The sequence below is a fragment of the Pistacia vera genome, unplaced genomic scaffold (assembly GCF_008641045.1).
Source record: "Pistacia vera cultivar Batoury unplaced genomic scaffold, PisVer_v2 Contig437, whole genome shotgun sequence".
Taxonomy (NCBI): domain Eukaryota; kingdom Viridiplantae; phylum Streptophyta; class Magnoliopsida; order Sapindales; family Anacardiaceae; genus Pistacia; species Pistacia vera.
Genome location: NW_022196265.1, coordinates 1 through 19,328, shown reverse-complemented (window position 1 = coordinate 19,328; position 19,328 = coordinate 1). Strand labels below are relative to the sequence as shown.

Genomic DNA, 19,328 nt, shown 5'->3' with positions numbered 1-19,328 from the left:
ACATCATAAGATCCTTTGCCTAAATCTTTCTGATGCTTGGTCGCGCCCGACATTTCCATTCTCTCGACGTTTGAGTTATGTGATGAAATTTAATTTCTGGGATAATCTTTACTGGTTTGAATTTGTCATTAGTTCTTAGTTGGTGATCCGTCTTACAGAGGTTATAACTGAAGCTAATGGAATTAATCTAAAGGCAAAAGTAATGTTGATTGATAAACTCTTAAAGTAATAAGTTGTAATAGTGGATTGTATTTTGCAACTTACAATGTATTACACTAATTTGGTTGCGTAAAATGATAATGTGTTACCTGAGCCATTGGGACTGACGGTTTTTCTTTTGAGAGATCAGAGGCATTTATCGTTAATGTTCTTCAATATTTGCGTACCGTACTAAAAGTAAATAAATGTGATGTTTGATACAGCATTCTTTTTTATGGAATTTACTTCGTAATTTTCAACTATAATAATTAAGCTGCCATCTCTTTTATCATTTTGTGAATTTATACAACTTCTTTAAAGGCTCTCTTTGTTGAAATGCAAATGGAAAGAAAAAGGGACGATCGAAATCATCATTATGTGGTAAATTACAAGATGACCATCTATGTGGAAGTGCTACTCAACAATGGAATGGAGAGTGTTCCTATTTTTACTCAACAATGGCATGGATGGGTTCACAATATATTGCTTTTGAAAGCCAGTTCATTTATAAAACAAAGTGCGATTGGAACGTGAAGAAGGAGATACTAAAAAACAAATTATTAGTGTGGAAAGAGATAGGATACCTTAGATAGGGCTCTGGAGTTGAAGTTAATACCAATGTTTTGAAACCTAACCTGAGGTGAAACCCGGCAAAGTTGCTGGGTCTCGGGTTGACCGGTTTAACTGGTTTGACCGGCAGTCAAATCGGTTCACAAAAACTTCTAAAATTTAACAAATACATCCCTAAAAATTATGTTAAGTCCATATACATTTAAAATTTAGCAAACACACCCCAAATACAAATCGGTTGGCGATTGGTTGGCGACGGTGACACCCCAGATGCAACCCCAATCGTCCCTTGAGCCAATTCCCCTTAAAATATACCTAAGATCTGGTCAAAATAGNGTGCATTAGTGTAGGAGACAATTTTTGGTCCAAACTCCGTTTCAAAGAAAGGTGTAGCCTTATATTTTGTTATTGAACATCATAAGATCCTTTGCCTAAATCTTTCTGATGCTTGGTCGCGCCCGACATTTCCATTCTCTCGACGTTTGAGTTATGTGATGAAATTTAATTTCTGGGATAATCTTTACTGGTTTGAATTTGTCATTAGTTCTTAGTTGGTAATCCGTCTTACAGAGGTTATAACTGAAGCTAATTGAATTAATTTGAAGGCAAAAGTAATGTTGATTGATAAACTCTAATGTAATAAGTTGTAATGGTGGATTGTATTTTGCAACTTACAATGTGTTACACTAATTCGGTTGCCTAAAATGAGATCAGATGCATTCTTTATCGTTAATGTTCTTCAATATTTGCGTACCGTACTAAAAGTAAATAAATGTGATGTTTGATACAGCATTCTTTTTTATGGAATTTACTTCGTAATTTTCAACTATAATAATTAAGCTGCCATCTCTTTTATCATTTTGTGAATTTATACAACTTCTTTAAAGGCTCTCTTTGTTGAAATGCAAATGGAGAGAAAAAGGGACGATCGAAATCATCATTTTGTGGTAAATTACAAGATGACCATCTATGTGGAAGTGCTACTCAACAATGGAATGGAGAGTGTTCCTATTTTTACTCAACAATGGCATGGATGGGTTCACAATATATTGCTTTTGAAAGCCAGTTCATTTATAAAACAAAGTGCGATTGGAATGCGAAGAAGGAGATACTAAAAAACAAATTATTAGTGTGGAATGAGATAAGATACCTTAGACAAGGCTCCGGAGTTGAAGTTAATACCAATGTTTTGAAACCCAACCTGAGGTGAAACCCGGCAAAGTTGCCAGGTCTTGGGTTGACCGGTTTAACTGGTTTGACCGATAGTCAAACCGGTTGATAAAAACTTCTAAAATTTAGCAAATATATCCCTAAAAATTTGTTAAGTCCCTATAGTTTGAAATTTAAAAACCACACCCTAAATACAAATCGGTCAGCGATTGGTTGGTGGCGGTGACACCCTAGATGCAACCCCAATCATCCCTTGAGCCCATTCCCCTTAAAATATACCTAAGATCTAGTCGAAATAGGTTCGATTTTGGCCAGATCTCACCGACGTCGGCGTCGGCATCGACATCAACATTCTAGGCTAGATCTCATCGACGCCGGCTTCGACAACCCTCTTCATCACCAAGAAATTAGTCCCCTCTTCCTCCCTACCAAAACCCACCTTACCTTACCCCCGTTAGCCTCGCCAATTGCTAACAAAAGCCAGTTGTTGCCATTGCCAGTTTTGTTTGATTTTTGATCGATTTACTCACCAAAATTAACTCTGTCACCACCATTGCATTCACCGGCACTTTATCATCAAAATCCCTAACATCCCGGCCGTCAATTGTCCGTCGATCATCCTCCCAAATCTTAGGGTTTTTGGTGAATAGGAAAAATATAAACCCGGCCCGTTGAAGCTTTCTGGTCCCAGTTAAACCAGCCGGGCCAAGCCAGGTTTTAAAACATTGGGCAATATTGATAATATAGACTATGACATGGCTTTGGGTTCAAATCCTTTAGGAAAACTAAGAAATGAAGCGGGATTCATCTCCAGATAAAACTGGAGGTTGCAAGGATAACCTATTAAAATTGTCACGCCCCCTCCCTGATAGTCCCTATCCCATTGGATCCGGGCGCTCCAAGGGTCCCAAGAACTCGAGAGGAAGGTGAATAAATCACAAAGTCATTTATAAAAATCCATTTATTATAACATAAGTTAAGTAAAATAGTTATCCATGCCCGTACAAAGAATCCCTGGAACGCAAATGCAGAAAGTCAATTACAAAACATAGTATCAGAGCACACTAAATGAACACACATCATGAGGTAGAACATGCATCCATAGGCCAACCTAGAGCTTACAAGTAGCTCTGCACGAACCGTGTAGTAAACCCTGGGGGGAGAAAACATAAAACAGTGAGCTGGGAAGCCCAATGAGTGGATAATACATTTATAAAGAAAATACTTGTAAATGAAAATATATTTCATGATAAAGTTTGATGAATGTTACACAGCCACTGATCCATATATGTACTCATACTCACCACCACCATACTAGTACCCAGGGGACCAGGAATCACAACTCTAAAGTAAAGGTCCCTAATACGGACAATCCACTAGGCCACCCACAGTCTATCTCGAGGTGGCACCATCCACAGTCTATCCTTAGGATGGCCGAAATCATCCTGGGATAGCCATACTCGACCTATAGTCTATCCTCGAGGTGTCATGATATAGCATCCCATTGTAAAATCCCGCACACGGTCTATCCTCGGGGTGTCAAACTGTTTGGAGCTCGTCAGGCGCTCGTCCTGTCCTAGTAGGATGGTCCAAGCTCATCGTCGTTCGGTAGTACAGGCCATCTCTATGTGCACATGAAGTCAAATAATATCGCTAGCCAAAGTCTAGAGGAGATGGATACTCCCGCAAGGTTGTCTCTAATCTAATTCATCGAACACAACCATATATATCTATATCTATATATTATTAATAGATCTATATATATATATATTTATATATATATAATGTAACGTATAATTAAAATCGACGTGTGAAAATGAATGCGGTGTTTGTGATGTTGAAAAATATGCATCAAGTAAAGTGTTCATTTACTCCCCAAATTTATTAGTTATTCATTCAACCCTTCACTTTTAAATCTTTGCAATTTACCCCTTATCTACATGACAGGTTTCAAAAGTTATAAATTACCTCCTGAATTCTTCGCCGTGGTGAGGAAATTCTTCGTTGCAGCGAAGTTCTCCCGAAAGCTCCCAGAACATTCCAGGAGCTACCTCGCCGTGGCGAGAATTCTCTTCGTCGCGGTGAGAACCAAATTTTTCACAAATCTGGGTTTCTTCTCCACCCAGCCGTGTTTTCTCTCAACCTTTTTCTATTCTCTTCAATTTTTCCACACCTTAAATACACTTCGACACACCCATATACATGCAATGAATCATCCTAAACATACAATACACACAAAACACCCAATTTCGGGATCTCCATGATCCCATAACTCAACCCATAATTCCAACTCTCTCTACAACTCTCAACTCCTCCACAACCCACACAAACAAACCAACCCTTCCAAAAATGGTTGGATTTTCCATTCAACTACACCAATCACACACATATAATACACCCATGATCAACACACAAAATGATTTTTCCAAAGTATGATTTTAATGCAATATATAATATTCCACTCACCAATTCTTCCTCCTTAGCTTAGGTGCTCAAATCCTTGTTCCTCTTCACCTATTGTCCCAAAATCAACCCACCATTAGTTACTCCTTAATATTAAAGATAGAAAAACAGAAAATGTTGAAGTTTAGGATGAAATGCATGCATGAACTATACTTTTCTTGAATAATTTTTAGATGTTTTTCCCCTATTTTCTCTCCTTTCTCTTCCTCTCTTCTTCTTCTTTTTCTTCCTCTTCTGCCGATTTACCCAAAATGAGAGAACCCTAACTCTTTTATGCTAATTGAAAATTTTCAATTTAGTCCTCCATCTTTTCGATTATGACACCTTCCTCCTTCAAGGTTTCAATTCCATACACTTTGCCCCCTAATTTACAAAGAAAACTTCTTAATGAAATTAACAAAAATTACGGGGTAGCACAAAAATCCTCTTTCTAATTCCCATTGTGAAAACACTAAAAAGAGAGTAACTCTTTGGAAGTAGAGAATCGATTTTATTGAGATGTGGATATTGTAATTTCTTTAAAATTGAAATATGACTTCTGTTGTGGGAGAATGACATTTTCTCACCCACAAGTTGGCAAAACGACACTTTCCCACCCTTCGTTAGGTTTTGTTATGTTTTCCGTTAATATTTTACTAAAAATACGAAAATGCCCTTAAATATTTAACTTTATAAAATTTTTATTAATTTTTAATAGCCAAAAAGTCAAATATTAAAAAGTGAAAGAAACCCTATCTAAAAAGTTAGAAGTAATGCTATGGAATTGTTTAAATTTAAATGACTTTAATATTTATTTATTTATATTGTCATCAATATCTCATCACTATATATATAAAGTTGAATACCCATGCGGATTGTTCACCATGTGACACATTTTGAAACTCATAGAATTGTTCCATTTTGACAAATAGGATTTGTGGTTGTCATGTGGTTAAATTTTATTGGTGATAATGTAGAAAGATATTAATTGCTGCATTGGTATTCAAAATCCAAGAGTAAAAGCATACCTATTTGAGTGACACGTGGAACTTTTTTTTTTTTTTAGCTCTAAAATTGCTTTATTTTTTAGCTCTAGAATTGCTCTCTCTTGCTACATTGGATGTGTGGCTTAATGAGATATTTTTAGCTCTAAGATTCATGAATACCCGTGCTGGTTGTTCGACATGAATACCCATGCGGGTTGCTCGCCATGTGGCACATTTTGGAAGCTTTAGAATTGCTCTATTTTAATACATTGGATTGACAAGCCAATCAAATTGCTCTATCTTGACACATTGGATTGATATTTATTACTCTATCTATAATTATTAATTAATTAAAAAATAGAATAAGTATTAATAAATAATAATAATAATAATACAGGTGCATTGCAGTAGCATTCTAAAGGTCTAACTATAATGACACCTTGGATTTGTGATTGTCATGTGATTGAATTTTATTGGTGATGATGCAGACAATATTAATTGCTGCATTGGTATTCCAAAGTCTAAATAATTAGACATAAAAATTGGATTACATAGGTGCATTGCATTGACATTCTAAAGGTCTAACCATAATGATACCTTGAATTTGTGATTGTCATGTTGTTGAATTTTATTGGTGATGATATAAACAATATTAATTGCTACATTGGTATTCCAAAGTCTAAATAAATAGACATAAAGATTGGATTAGATAGGTGCATTGCATTGGTAGTAAAAGCATACCTGTTTATTAATAATTGTATAGGTGAATTGTACCTAGGGTTATGCAAAACTGGATATCTGATTCGGTTGGGCTTATTTCTGATCCGATCCAGATTTTCGAATCAGGTTATATCCTGATCCGAATTATATAGATATCCGGTTTTTCGGATCAGATAACTAGATACCTGAAATTGATCCGAATTTTACAAAAATGCTTATTACAAATATAAAAAATCAAAAATAAACTACCAAATACATAGAAATTGGCGAACATATAGAAGCAAAGAAACAATTAAATATAAAAAATAACAAATCAAAATGCCCTTTCATTTTCAAAACATCTGAAACACTCAAAACACAGTTCTAAAACATGTAAAAAACACAAACTTTATGTTATTACCATATTTGTACACAAAAATTAACCAAAAACAAATGCATGAGCAGCAAAAAGATACAAAAAAGATGAACTCAATAACCATTTTTGAACACCAAGACCACATGAAAAAAGACCATGTAGCCATTTTTAAAAAGAAAAAACTAAACCAATAGTGTTGACAAATGACAATTCTCCATAAACATGAACAAGGCTGTTTAGCCATTTTGAAGCAAAGATCTAACATACCCACCAAATCTAAATGGCTTGTGAAGAAGAAGAAACAAAAACTTATACCGGGAGAGATCAAAGATGGAGAGCCAGTAAATGAAGATGGTGATGGGTGGTAGCCGGTGGGTGTTGAGAGATTAGAGATGCAGAGACGAGAAAGCGAGATGGAGATGGAGATGGAGAGACTTTACTTTTTTGTTTTAGGTTTAAGTTTTTACACTTTTTTGTTTTAGGTTTAAGTTTTTACTTTTTAGTTTTTACTTTAAAGTGCTAATGAAATTCGGATCGGATACGGATATCCGATTGTTTTTCACGCTTGATCCGTTTCCATCCGGATATTCGGATTTTTCTATTTTTACTATCCGAATCGAACTCAGATTTTTGGATATTCGGTTTTTCCGGATTGGATCTGGATTTCAGATTTCGGATAATTTTGCACACCCCTAATTGTATTGACATTGCAAACCTTTCTTCGTATTCAATTCATATTTAATTATGTTGACATTTGAAAGGTCTAAATAAGGGGTTATAAAAGAAGTGTATGTTCAGTTGTGTATTATCACAATATGTTAGTTAGTATAAACAATACGTCTGGTCTTTTGTTAATTGTTTATAGGTCATGTTAGTTTGTTCAATATGTCTATTCTTCATGATTTTGTTAATCGATGATTTTTTATTTATTTATGTTTTTGTTGTTGTTTACAAGTCAAAGATTCATGAATTGACATGGAATAAAGGAAGAATGTCCGATTGACATTGTCAAATGAGTTGTTACTTTGATTCGTTCTTCTGAACTATAAGTATATCTTCTAACTATTTTAATACAAAATTGTAAGCATATCTCTTAACTATTTTAACGATTATTATTTGGTTGAATGATTGTTTTTGTTCGGTTAATCTATTTGAATAATTAATTGTGTTAGTCCTGCCGAACAGTAAATGTATTCCTTAACAATTTTAATATAAAGATTAATTAACTTTTGTTGATTTCGTTTTCAGGTAACTGTTGTTATACAAATGAATAATTGTTCCTTAACAATCTTAACATAAAGATTGATTAAATTTTGTTATGTTTGTTTTCAAAGAAATGTTAATATACTTTACTAAGATCAAATCGAGGATGATCTTATTGTCAGTCGAACTGTGAGTATGTATTTTATCTATATTTGTAGAAACAGTTCATTTGTGTTGAATATGTTTTCTGTAATAGCATTCGTGTAACTTAATTTGTTATATGAATGATTAATTGTTTATGTCCTGCTGATGTGCGAGGATATATGTTAAATGAATTAATTTTGGTTGATTCCATTTTCCAATTAATAGGTGTTATTTGAAATATTTCTTATCAGTTTTAATATGATAATCCCTTAAATTTGGGTCAAGTAAACCATTAATTTTATCATCACACGTATTTCGGTTTCCACTGAATAATAAGTAGTAAATTGACCATAACTTGCTCAATAAAAATCTAATTGATGGGAGGATTGAATCTTTAGAAACTAGGTAGACAGTGCTTTAATTTGATATATTATATGCTTATTTTGGATAGTTGTAGCCCCACTACCGAACCATTCCTTTTATCATCATAGACATTTTGGTTTCCACTGAACAGTCAGTAGTAAATTGACCATAACTTTCTCAATAAAAATCTAATTGATAGGAAGTTTGCATCTTTAGAAACTAGACAGGTAGGGCTTTAAATTGATTATTACACACTTAATTTGGATAACTGTAGCCCTACTACCAAATCATTTTTTTATCATCACACACATTTTGGTTTCTACTGTTTCTTAATTTCCACTGAATAGTCAGTAGTAAATTAGTCATAACTTGCTCAATACAAATCCAATTGATGAGCGGTTTGAATCTTTGAAAACTAGACAAATAGGGCTTTAATTTGATATATTATACACTTAATTTTGATAACTGTAACCCTACTTTTGAACCATTCCTTTTATCATCACACATATTTCGGTTTCCACTGAACAGTCAATAGTAAATTGACCATAACTTGCTCAATAAAACTCCAATTGATGACATGTTTAAATATATAGAAACTAGACATACAAGGATTTAATTTGGCATATTATACACTTAATTTTGATAACTATAGCCCCACTGTCGAGCCATTCACTTTATCATCACATACATTTTGGCTTCTCCTGTTTCTCGATTTCCACTGAACAATTAATAGTAAATTGGCAATAACTTGCTCAGTAAAAATCCAATTGATGAGCGGTTTGAATATTTGAAAACTAGACAGATAGGGCTTTAATTTATATATTATACGCTTAATATAGATAACTATAGACTTGTGGCCGAACCATTCTTTTTATCATCACACACATTTCAGTTTCCACTGAAGAATCAATAGTAAATTGACTATAACTTGCTCAATAAAACTCCAATTGATGAGAGGTTTGAATCTTTAGAAACCATACATAAAGGGATTCAATTTTGTATATTACACGCTTAATCTGGATTATTGTAGCTCTACTGCCAAACCATTCCTTTTATCATCACACATTTTAGTTTTCACTTAACAGTCAATAGTAAATTGACTATAACTTTCTCAATAAAAATCCAATTGATGAGATGATTGAATCTTTAGAAACCATATAGAAAATGTTTTAATTTGATATATTATACGCTTAATTTTGATAACTGTAGCCCCACTTGCGAATCATTCCTTTCATTATCACATATATTCCGACTTCCACTTAACAATTAGTAGTAAATTGATCATAACTTGCTCAATAAAAATCACATTGATGAAAGGTTTAAATATTTAGAAACTATATAGATAGGGATTTAAATTGATATATTATACACTTAATTTGGATAACAGTAGCCCCACTGCTGAACCATTTCTTTTATCATCACACATATTTCGGTTTCTCTATTTCTTGATTTCCACTGAACAATCAGTAGTAAATTATGCATAACTTGCTCAATAAAAATAAAATTGATAATCAGTTTGAATTTTTAAAAACTAGATAGATAGGGCTTTAATTTGATATATTTTATGCTTAATTTGGATAACTGTAGCCCCACCGCTGAACCATTCTTTTTATCATCATACATATTTTGGTTTCCATTGAACAGTCAATAGTAAATTGACCATAACTTGCTCAATAAAACTTCAATTGATAAGAGGTTTAAATTTTAGAAACTAGACATACAAGGATTAATTTTGTATATTATACGCTTAATTTGGATAACTGTAGCTCCGCTGCCGAACCATTCCTTTTATCATCACACATTTCGGTTTCCACTGAACAATCAGTAGTAAATTGACCATAACTTGCTCAATAAAACTCCAATTAATGAGAGGTTTGAATATTTAGAAAGTAGACGGGTAGGTCTTTAATTTGATGTATTATACGCTTAAGTTGAATAAATTTAGCCCTACTTCCGAACCATTCCTTTTATCATCACACACATTTCGATTCCCCTATTTCTTGATTTCTATTGAACAATTAGTAGTAAATTGACCATAACTTACTCAATAAAAATCCAATTGATGAGCGGTTTGAATCTTTGAAAACTAGAATGATAGAGCTTTAATTTGATATATTATACAATGAATTTGAATAACGATAGACCTACAGACGAACAATTCATTTTATCATCACACACATAAAACTAATTCAATTTTAGTGATGACAAAGGAAAACAAATATTGATATGCAAATTTAGTTGTATTTGTTATATCTCTTTTGTTGGAGATCTCATATCGACTAGGCATGCTCAAGCCAATGAGTTTATAAGAGTAGGCAATCCTCCCACTCAATAAGGCCTTTTGGATGAGGAGTTAAGCTCAACTCCAACAAGTGGTATCAGAGCCAGCCTCATTTGAGCTGAGTGATTGACCAGCGGTGAGTTGCCAAACTACCTCCATTCATAGGCAAGTGGACTATATGGGCTTGACCGTGAGGGAGAGTGTTGAAGATCCCATATCTACTAGGCACACTCAAGCCAATGAGTTTATAAGAGTGGGCAATCCTCTCACTCAATAAGGCCTTTTGGGTGAGGAGTTAGGCCTAACTCCAACAAGTTTGTTGTTATTTTTTTATGTTGTATACATATATCGAAAACATGTTGTTGCTGAAATTTTATTTGTATCACAAATATCATCTGATGTTTGTTGCCGAACCATGTAGTTTTAGTAAACCATTTATAATATACTGAAACATTATTATTATCCTTAAAGGAAAACAAATATTGATATGTAATTTTAATTATAATTGTTCTATCTCTTTTTGTTGATATATTTTTATATTACATACATATATCATGAAAAGAGGTTGTTGCTGAATATAACTGATTTCATTTATGTAACAAATATCAACTGATGTTTGATGCTGAACCATGTCGCTTTAGTAAACCATTTATTTTATCATCACACACATTTAAGTTTCCACTGAATAATTAGTAGTAAACTAACCATAAATTGCTCAATAAAACTCCAATTGATGAGAGGTTTGAATCTTTAGAAACTAGATAGACATAGATTTAATTTGATATATTATACGCTTAATTTGGATAACTGTAGCTCTACTGTTGAACAATTCTTTTTATCATCACACACATTTTAGTTTCCACTGAATAGTCAGTAGTAAATTGACCATAACTTTCTCAATAAAAATCCAATTGATGAGAGGTTTGAATCTTTAGAAATCAAACAGATAGGGCTTTAATTTGATATATTATAGATTAATTTTGATAACTGTATCCCTACTTTTGAACCATTCATTTTATCATCACACACATTTCAGTTTCCACTAAATAGTCAGTAGTAAATTGACCATAACTTGCTCAATAAAAATTCAATTGATGAGAGGTTTGAATCTTTAGAAACTAGACAGATAGGGATTTAATTTGATATATTATACGCTTAATTTGGATAACTGTAGCACTACTATCGAGCCATTCATTTTATTATCACATACATTTTGATTTTCCTGTTTCTCGATTTCTACTTAACAGTCAGTCAGTAGTAAATTAGCCTTAACTTGCTCAATAAAAATTCAATTGATGAACGGTTTGAATCTTTGAAAACTATAAAGATAGGGCTTTAATTTGATATATTATACGATGAATTAGGATAACTATAGACCTGCTATCGAACCATTCATTTTATTATCACACACATAAAACAAATTTAATTTTAGTGATGACAAAGGAAAACAAATATTGATATGTAGTTTTAATTGTATTTGTTCTATCTCTTTTTGTTTATTTTTGGATTGATTTTGTTGTTTGATTTGTGGGTTTTATAATTACGTCTTTCTTTAGGATGCTGTCATCAAATGCTTTTTTTTTTTTGCTATAGATGGTGGTCAATTCTAATTGCAGCAAATAGATCTATGTCACAAAATCTTTATCTTCATTGCTTCTTCAATGCTTCAATTAAGTTGCATTCAGATTATACTGTTGGAGTTATTGTTACTTTCTATGTGAGTTCTCTTCTCAACAATCAAAATCAGTTTTTTTCTTTGGCTCTGCAAGTCCTAGCTTAAAAGTTCACATTTTTCAATAAGATTTCTCTTTCTCTGATTGATTTATAGATTTATCAATAATACCCGGTGGCTTACCCTGCAATTTTTTTTTGCTTTTCTTGACAAAGTTTTTAACTTTGGTTGCAGATTTCAAATGGTGACATATTTGAGAAGAACCATAATGAACTAGACTTTGAGTATAATTTGTGGATATTTTATTTATTGATTTTTTAATTATCAATTCAATATAAAATGAACTTCAATATAGAAAATATATATTTAAAAGACAAAAAAACCAATACTAATGTAAAATAATAATAATAATAATAATAATAATAATAAACATATCCGCGCAAAGCAACTTGAAAATTAATATAAGTTACAGAAATTGCGAAAGGCCAGCATAAATTTTAAGTTTAAATAGTTGATCTTGTAATATTCATGTGATCTTAAATATCATATACGATTCACTACAAAATATTGACATCAAATATCAAAGACATGTCTGCAAAAATAATATTAATTGTACAAAATGATGATCCTTAAAATATAATTAGACCATATATATTCAAATGATCTTCTCAAGTTGGATGAATGATTTAATGACATCTACCTATAATTGATATTAATAATTATGCAGTTACAATTATTAATTTTATCTTAACACGAGTTTGTATATATATATAATTTATATTTACTACGAGTTTGTATATATATAAAATTTATATTTACTTTAAAATTTGTATAATTTAACAATTATTATATCTTAATCTAATTAGTTTATTTTGTTAGAATAAATTTGTTTATAATCTATTTCAAAAACACTGAATAAACATACCAACGCAACGCACGGGCCTCGTGTCTAGTTATTCAATAATCTATTAAATTTATAATGTTTTTCATAATATAATGTTTTTCATTTTTACTAATTAACATAGAAAATCAATATTCCTAATTAATTAAATAAACAAAGGAAAAAATATATCTTTATACTTGAACTAATAAATAGTAGAGTAAAGGCTTTGACTTAACTAAATTTTAATATATAATAAACTATTTAAGGGTATTTTTGTCTTTTTAATCAAATATTAACATAAAATACTAACAGAGCCTGACGAATGGTGGGAAAGTGTCATTTTTGAAACTTTACAGGTGAGAAAGTGCTGTTTCGCGAAACCTTGGGTGGGAAAATGTCGCTCTCCCCTTTTGTTGCACAAAACAATTTAATGTGTGACCCTTCAAAGAAGCTGCAAGTGTTAAAAGCAGAGTGGAATTATCATGCTTCTTGTCATAACAGTTGGAAAAGACAGACTTTAGTTTCACCATAAGTCCATGATATTGAAACTTAACATCTGAACATATATTAGGAATGTTGTAGTGCATTCATACGATGTCGTAGGAGACTATAACATAGAGATGCTCAAGCAGCTTATTCTGATTAGATCAGGTCTACTTCTTACATTTCTAATAAGTTAAGATGAACTAGTTTGCTCTAACAGTTCCAAGAAGTATCCCTCACTCTTCATTCATTAGTTGTTGAAGGTTCACACACCCACATAAACAACACCCCTTCTTCCGCCGCCCGCTACTTCTCCCACCATTGTAAATGAAGTCCCTCAAGAGCGCACCTGTTTTACTTTCTGAAAACTTGTATTTTCCTTTTGACTTATTTTCATCCTCCAGTTTCAGCAAAATATATTGGATAGTTTGCACTTCAAGCTGCAATCGTCCAATCTTTTCGGACCCTTTACGTGCCTCTTCTGTCACTTTTTTTCTGCAGATATCTCCTGTTGCTTCAGATTCTGCTGAGGACTTCCCCTCCAAAGATGTGGGGCTCTCTTCAGTATCTTTTGACAACCGATCATTCATCTCCACCAGCTGAAGAATGGCTTCCTCGACTTCTAGTAACTGTTCTTTCACTGTTTCGTACTCAGGATCATTGCCCTTCTTGCTCTTCTTGTCCATCTCCATTTTCTTTTTCAAGTCTTGCAGAGTTGTTTGAAGATTCGTCAATTTCTGAGCATCAGAAGCAAGTCTCTCCAAGATCTTTCTCTGGCCCCCTCCTTTATTTGGCTCTCTGTAGCTTCCGGATAACTCTAGCTTGTCAACACCCAACTCCTTCTCAAATTGCAATTCTGAAGAGGGATTGTCCTGATCCACATTCCTGGAATGATGATGGATGGGGATATTTGCCACTGGTGCAGCTGCTCTTTTTTGTGTGTTATTGACCATTGACTCAAGACCACTATCTTGGTCAGCACATTCCCACAACCCGAGCATCTGATCGTTGGCCCCACTATTCTCTCTCCTGCTTCTTCCATAGAATGAACAGTCCGAGACTTGGTCAAGTGGAATATCTTTCATTGACGTTCTACTCGGAATCTCAGAGGTTTCAAGTTTACTCTTCTGCAACTTTGGATTATCAATGAACTCGTCCTCAATTCCCATCTTTTCCTCCTTAAATTCTTTTTCCTCACATGAGAAGGCGCTTCTTAAAGTCAAATCTTCAGTCTCTGTTATTTCATCTTCCACTTTGATGCCAGGTTTTACATTAACCAGTATTTGGGACCTTTCCATTTCTTCAACTACTGCCTTTTCAACTGCTTTAATTCTAGTCTGCATCTCCTTCAACTCTGAAATTCCATCTGGAACCATAATGCATTGAACATCTTTGGGTTCTTGACAGTTCATTTGATGAAGTTGACCAGCCATTTCTGAACTCTGGTGACAATTAAAAGAATTTCTTATTACGCAGTACAAAATATAGATAGCGGATCTAAATAGTGAAGACATGCAGATCATTTTCACAGATTGGCCCAGCATTCTTTTAAACTAATTTTATCAAGCATCAAAAGCATTTGAAAAAATACTACAATTTTCTGATAGTGGATAATTCCGGAGACTGTCAGTTGATATAAAGTTTCTAAAAGTAGGTGTAATAGCAATTTAGAGACATGTTAAGCCAATAAAAAAATCTGGAAATTTAAAAAAACAAACAAAATCTTCCTACTTGCATTCTAGATGCTGATTTGCTTCAAAAAGTAATGTTTTCTAGAGGAGGAAAAGTACATTACCATTTGCTCTTCATTGCTTGTTGGACAATTCTTTTTCTGACGAAAGACATTGTGCTCCAAAGATGCCACATTATCTCTCAGGGAAGCTATTAGAGGAACATATGAAGACAGTTGGGACTTCAATTCTCCAATTTCACTTTCCAAGAATCCAGCTCTTTCTTTCATCTGTTGCGTCTCCAAACTTTTTGTGGCACTTTCATCTCCAAGACTCTCACAAACTTCAGTAAGCTCATATACTTTATTTTCAAGTAGAACTTCACGGGTGGAAGAAATTTGCAGATCAAAATAAAATGACGAAGCCTCCGCCTCCCACAGTCCAAACTCATTGCATCTCTCCTGCAATTCAGTACTCAAGTACACTTCTCTAATCCTTTGTTCTTCAACCTCCTCATGTAACATACCCACTTCAGACTCCAAACTTCTATTTACTTCAGAAAGGGATTCAATTTCCCTTTTTTGTCTTGTGCAATATTCGGATACTTCAAGAACTCGTTTCTCTATGTTTCCTTTAATAAGTTTTAAGTCTTCACACTCCTCCTTAAGTTCTTCAACAGTTTTGCACAATTCCGCATTCAAGTTATGTGCAGCCTTAAGCTTCTGTTCTGCTTCTAAAAGCTCTGTGGCCTTCTTTCTCAGAGAATCCTGCCCAGCAAAAGTTTGATTCTTCAATTGCTCATTGAGTTCTTTGACTTCATGCAGCTCCTTGTTCAACTTGTCAACCGTTTCATTTAGTTGTAGACCTTCTGCTTCTTTCATTTTCAATTTGTCCCCTAGCAATTCAACCTTCTCCTTGAGGTCACTGTTAATCATACGGAGACAGTTGAGATCTTCAGTAAGAGCTTTAACTTCCTCAGCTTTCTCAATTCCGAAACTCTTGAAAACCAAAGAGAGGTTACTGAGATCCAGTGCTTCCTGTAGTATCACACTATTTTCCTCTTCAAGTACACACATCTCATCTTTTAGGACCAAAAATTTCTCAAGCAAAAGTCGGTTTTCCTCACTCTGCTTGGACTTTTCTTGTTGCAATGCCAGGTAAGCCTCCTGCAAACTCATCAGCTTTATGCCATGATATTCCAATTCGCCTGTTAATGTTTTCTGTCGTTGCTCTCCCTTGCTCACTTCTAACATTAACTGCCTGTTCATCTCGAGGAGCTCATCCTTATCTTTTTGCAGCATAGCACATTGCTCGGTCATGATCATAACCTCCTGCTCAAAGATTGTCTTCTCTGACTCAAGTTCAGCTCCCTCTAACCTCATTCCTCCGAGTAAAGTTAAAAGCACTGAGTTCTCAACTACTAGTTGCTGCTTCACATCCTCACTACTCAGGAGTGAACTTTTCAGGTCCTCTATATTATCCAGAATACGTGGGATTGGGATTTGCCCCTTTTCAATCTTATCTTCATGATAGTTAACAGGATCAAATTGGAGAGCCCTAAACAATTGAAAAATTCCAATCCTCAGATTTTCAATCTCATCCAACAAGAATTCTGTTTCCACCTGCTGCTCAAGATTTTCACACTCCAACTCGGATATCAGTTTATCTGATAATTTGGAGGCCTCAATATGTCTCTGACATTCTATTAACAGAGATAAGTTCTTTTGTTCCAGGTCTTCTATAAACTTCTGCAAAATGAAGATCTCGACCTGAGCATTTACAGCTTTATCCAGTTCTTCTTCAAATTCTTTCTTTGTCATCCTAGTTTCTTCTTGCAGTAGACGCAAATGGTTTTCCAGATCTGCCATTCTGGACTCACTTGTATTTACATAACATTCACGCTCTTGTTGCTCCACACTAAGAGAGTCTCGTAGTTCTTCTACTTGACTAAGTGTGGATTCTTTCTCCTTCTCAAGATCAGTATATTTTTCCTCTAATCTTGTAAACCTGTTTTCCAGGTTACCAAGTCTCTTTTCAACATTTTCAAGCCGAGAGACTAAGGTGCTTCTTTCATTTTGGAGATCTGATTTCTCATTTTTGAGCAACTGGCAGAATTCTTCTAAACTCTTTGACTTTGCCCTCAAACCTTCAAGCTCAACATTTGCACCAGCAAGTGATTTTTCCAGCAATACATTTTTTTCCAAGAGCTTCTGCATATTCTCAGTCATAATTTGTAACTGAGAAAGCAAGGTAGTTTTCTCAGCAACAAGAGAGGATTTATCCTCCCGGAGAAATTGACAGGACTCCTTTAATTCCTTGACCTTCTCTCTTGACCCTTCAAACTTGCCACTTAATTCTGACAATGAACTCTCAAGAGCAGCATTCTTCTCCAAAAGACTATCCATGTTCTTCAACTTCTCATATAGAGCCTCTTTCTCTTCCCTCTGCTGTTGGCAGAATTCTTTCAGCTTTGAGTTCTCACCTTGCAACTCCTTCACCGATGATTCAAGGAATTCAGGATTCAAACCTACTGAGAGGACTTGCTCCACTAAAGCCTGGTATCTCCTATTTAACCCAATGATTTCCTCCTTCAAATAGTGAACCTCCAGCTGAAGGGCATTACTTTTGGCCACTTGGAGTACAATCTCTTCTTCAAGTTTCTTTTTCATCTCCCTCAAGTTGCGAATTTCATTCTGTAGATTGTTTATTGAAGTAGTAGAAGAATCGTTCAATTCAATCAGGTTCTGATTTTCCTTTTTAACCTTCTGGATGTCTTCCTCCAAATCATGATTGCATATCTCCAAGTCCTCAAGTGTTTGAAGCTTATTTTGAAGCTCCAATTTAAGAGCTTTCTGCTCCTCTTGAGATTCACACTGCACCTTCTGTAAAGCCTGAAGAGTGGCTTCAACTTGGACAAAACGTGAGTTTTCATCCTGCATTAAAGCCTGAATTTTCTCCAGCTCTTTTTGCTTCTCAGAAAGTTCTTGATCCTTCACTGCTATCTTCTGGGCCAGACTTTCTGCCTCTACCTGCAGAGACTGATTTGATCTCTCCAACAGATCACACTGTTGTTCCACGGTCTTTAATTTTACAACTCCCATTAGAATTTCATAGTTCAGTCGTTCCGCATCTTCTTGGGCACGAAAAATTTCAGTCTCCATCTTAGCCATTTTCTCCAAACACTGCTCGTACCGGAAAGCTGTGGCTTCTTTTTCTTCATTCAGTCTGGTAAGGGCTTGCTTCAGTGCTTTAATTTCAGCTTCTGATCTTTCAGTTTGTTCGTTAAGCATTCTGGCATTTTCCTCGGCAAGTGAAATCTTTTTCTCCAGTGCATTTATCATCTCAAGACATTGCTTGTACTGAAGAAGACCAGCTTCCTTTTCAGCCTGAAATCTAGAGAGTTCTTGCTTGAGATTTTGAGCTTCTATTTCCGCCTTAGACGCTCGCTCATTAAGTCCTTTCGAATCCTCTTGGGCTTGGGAGATCAGAGTCTCCAGACTAGATATTCTTCCCAAACAATCATTGCACTGAAGAAGCCTGGCATCCCTCTCAGCTTCTAATTTGATAAGCGCTTCCTTCAACACTTTAATTTCAATGTCTGCTTTGCTAGCTCGATCATCAAGCCCTCCAGCATCTTTTTGCGCATGTTTAAGTTCTGTCTCCAGGCTAGAAAACTTCTGCAAACTCTGTTGGTACTGAAGAAGAACGGATTCCTTCTCAGCTTGAATCTCTGCAAGTGTTTTCTTTAAGGCTTCAACTTCACTGTCAGCTTTACCCGCAAGACTCTGGTTCTCACTTGAAAATTGAAATAAACTTTCTTGCAAACTGTGTTTGTTCTCTTCTGCTTCATCAATGTTATGACGATTTTTTATCCTTCCTTCAACGTTTGAACATTCTGGCAGTACTGCTCCTGGCCTAAACATCTCACTGAGCTGCTTTAAACCCCTTTTGCTTATTCCAGAGTTTGATTCTTCTGAGTACCCTCCATTCCTTTTCAAAGCATGAAAGTTGGTTGAAGAGAGTCCCAGGAAATCTTTATGCAGGTCATCAGGTTCAAGCAATGCACGTATGGGATGCGGCATTTCTGGTGTGTGAGGCTCAGCTTCAGGGCCTGATGACCCAGACGGTGAATCATCAGGCAGTGCATAGGATACTTGGTTGGGAAATGCTTCTGCCATGGTTCGATGG

The 19,328-nt window shown here is 34.6% G+C and overlaps 1 protein-coding gene across 1 annotated transcript; it reads right to left on the bottom strand.

Annotated features, from left to right (window-relative positions):
* Window positions 1–13,354: 13,354 nt before the first annotated feature.
* On the bottom strand, window positions 13,355–19,321 carry LOC116144021 (protein NETWORKED 1A-like; the record flags this gene model as incomplete). The annotated part of the gene is made up of 2 exons (XM_031429468.1): window positions 13,355–14,912; window positions 15,266–19,321. Coding segments are annotated over 2 exons (5,262 nt in total), but the record flags the coding sequence as incomplete, so codon positions are not given.
* Window positions 19,322–19,328: the final 7 nt, after the last annotated feature.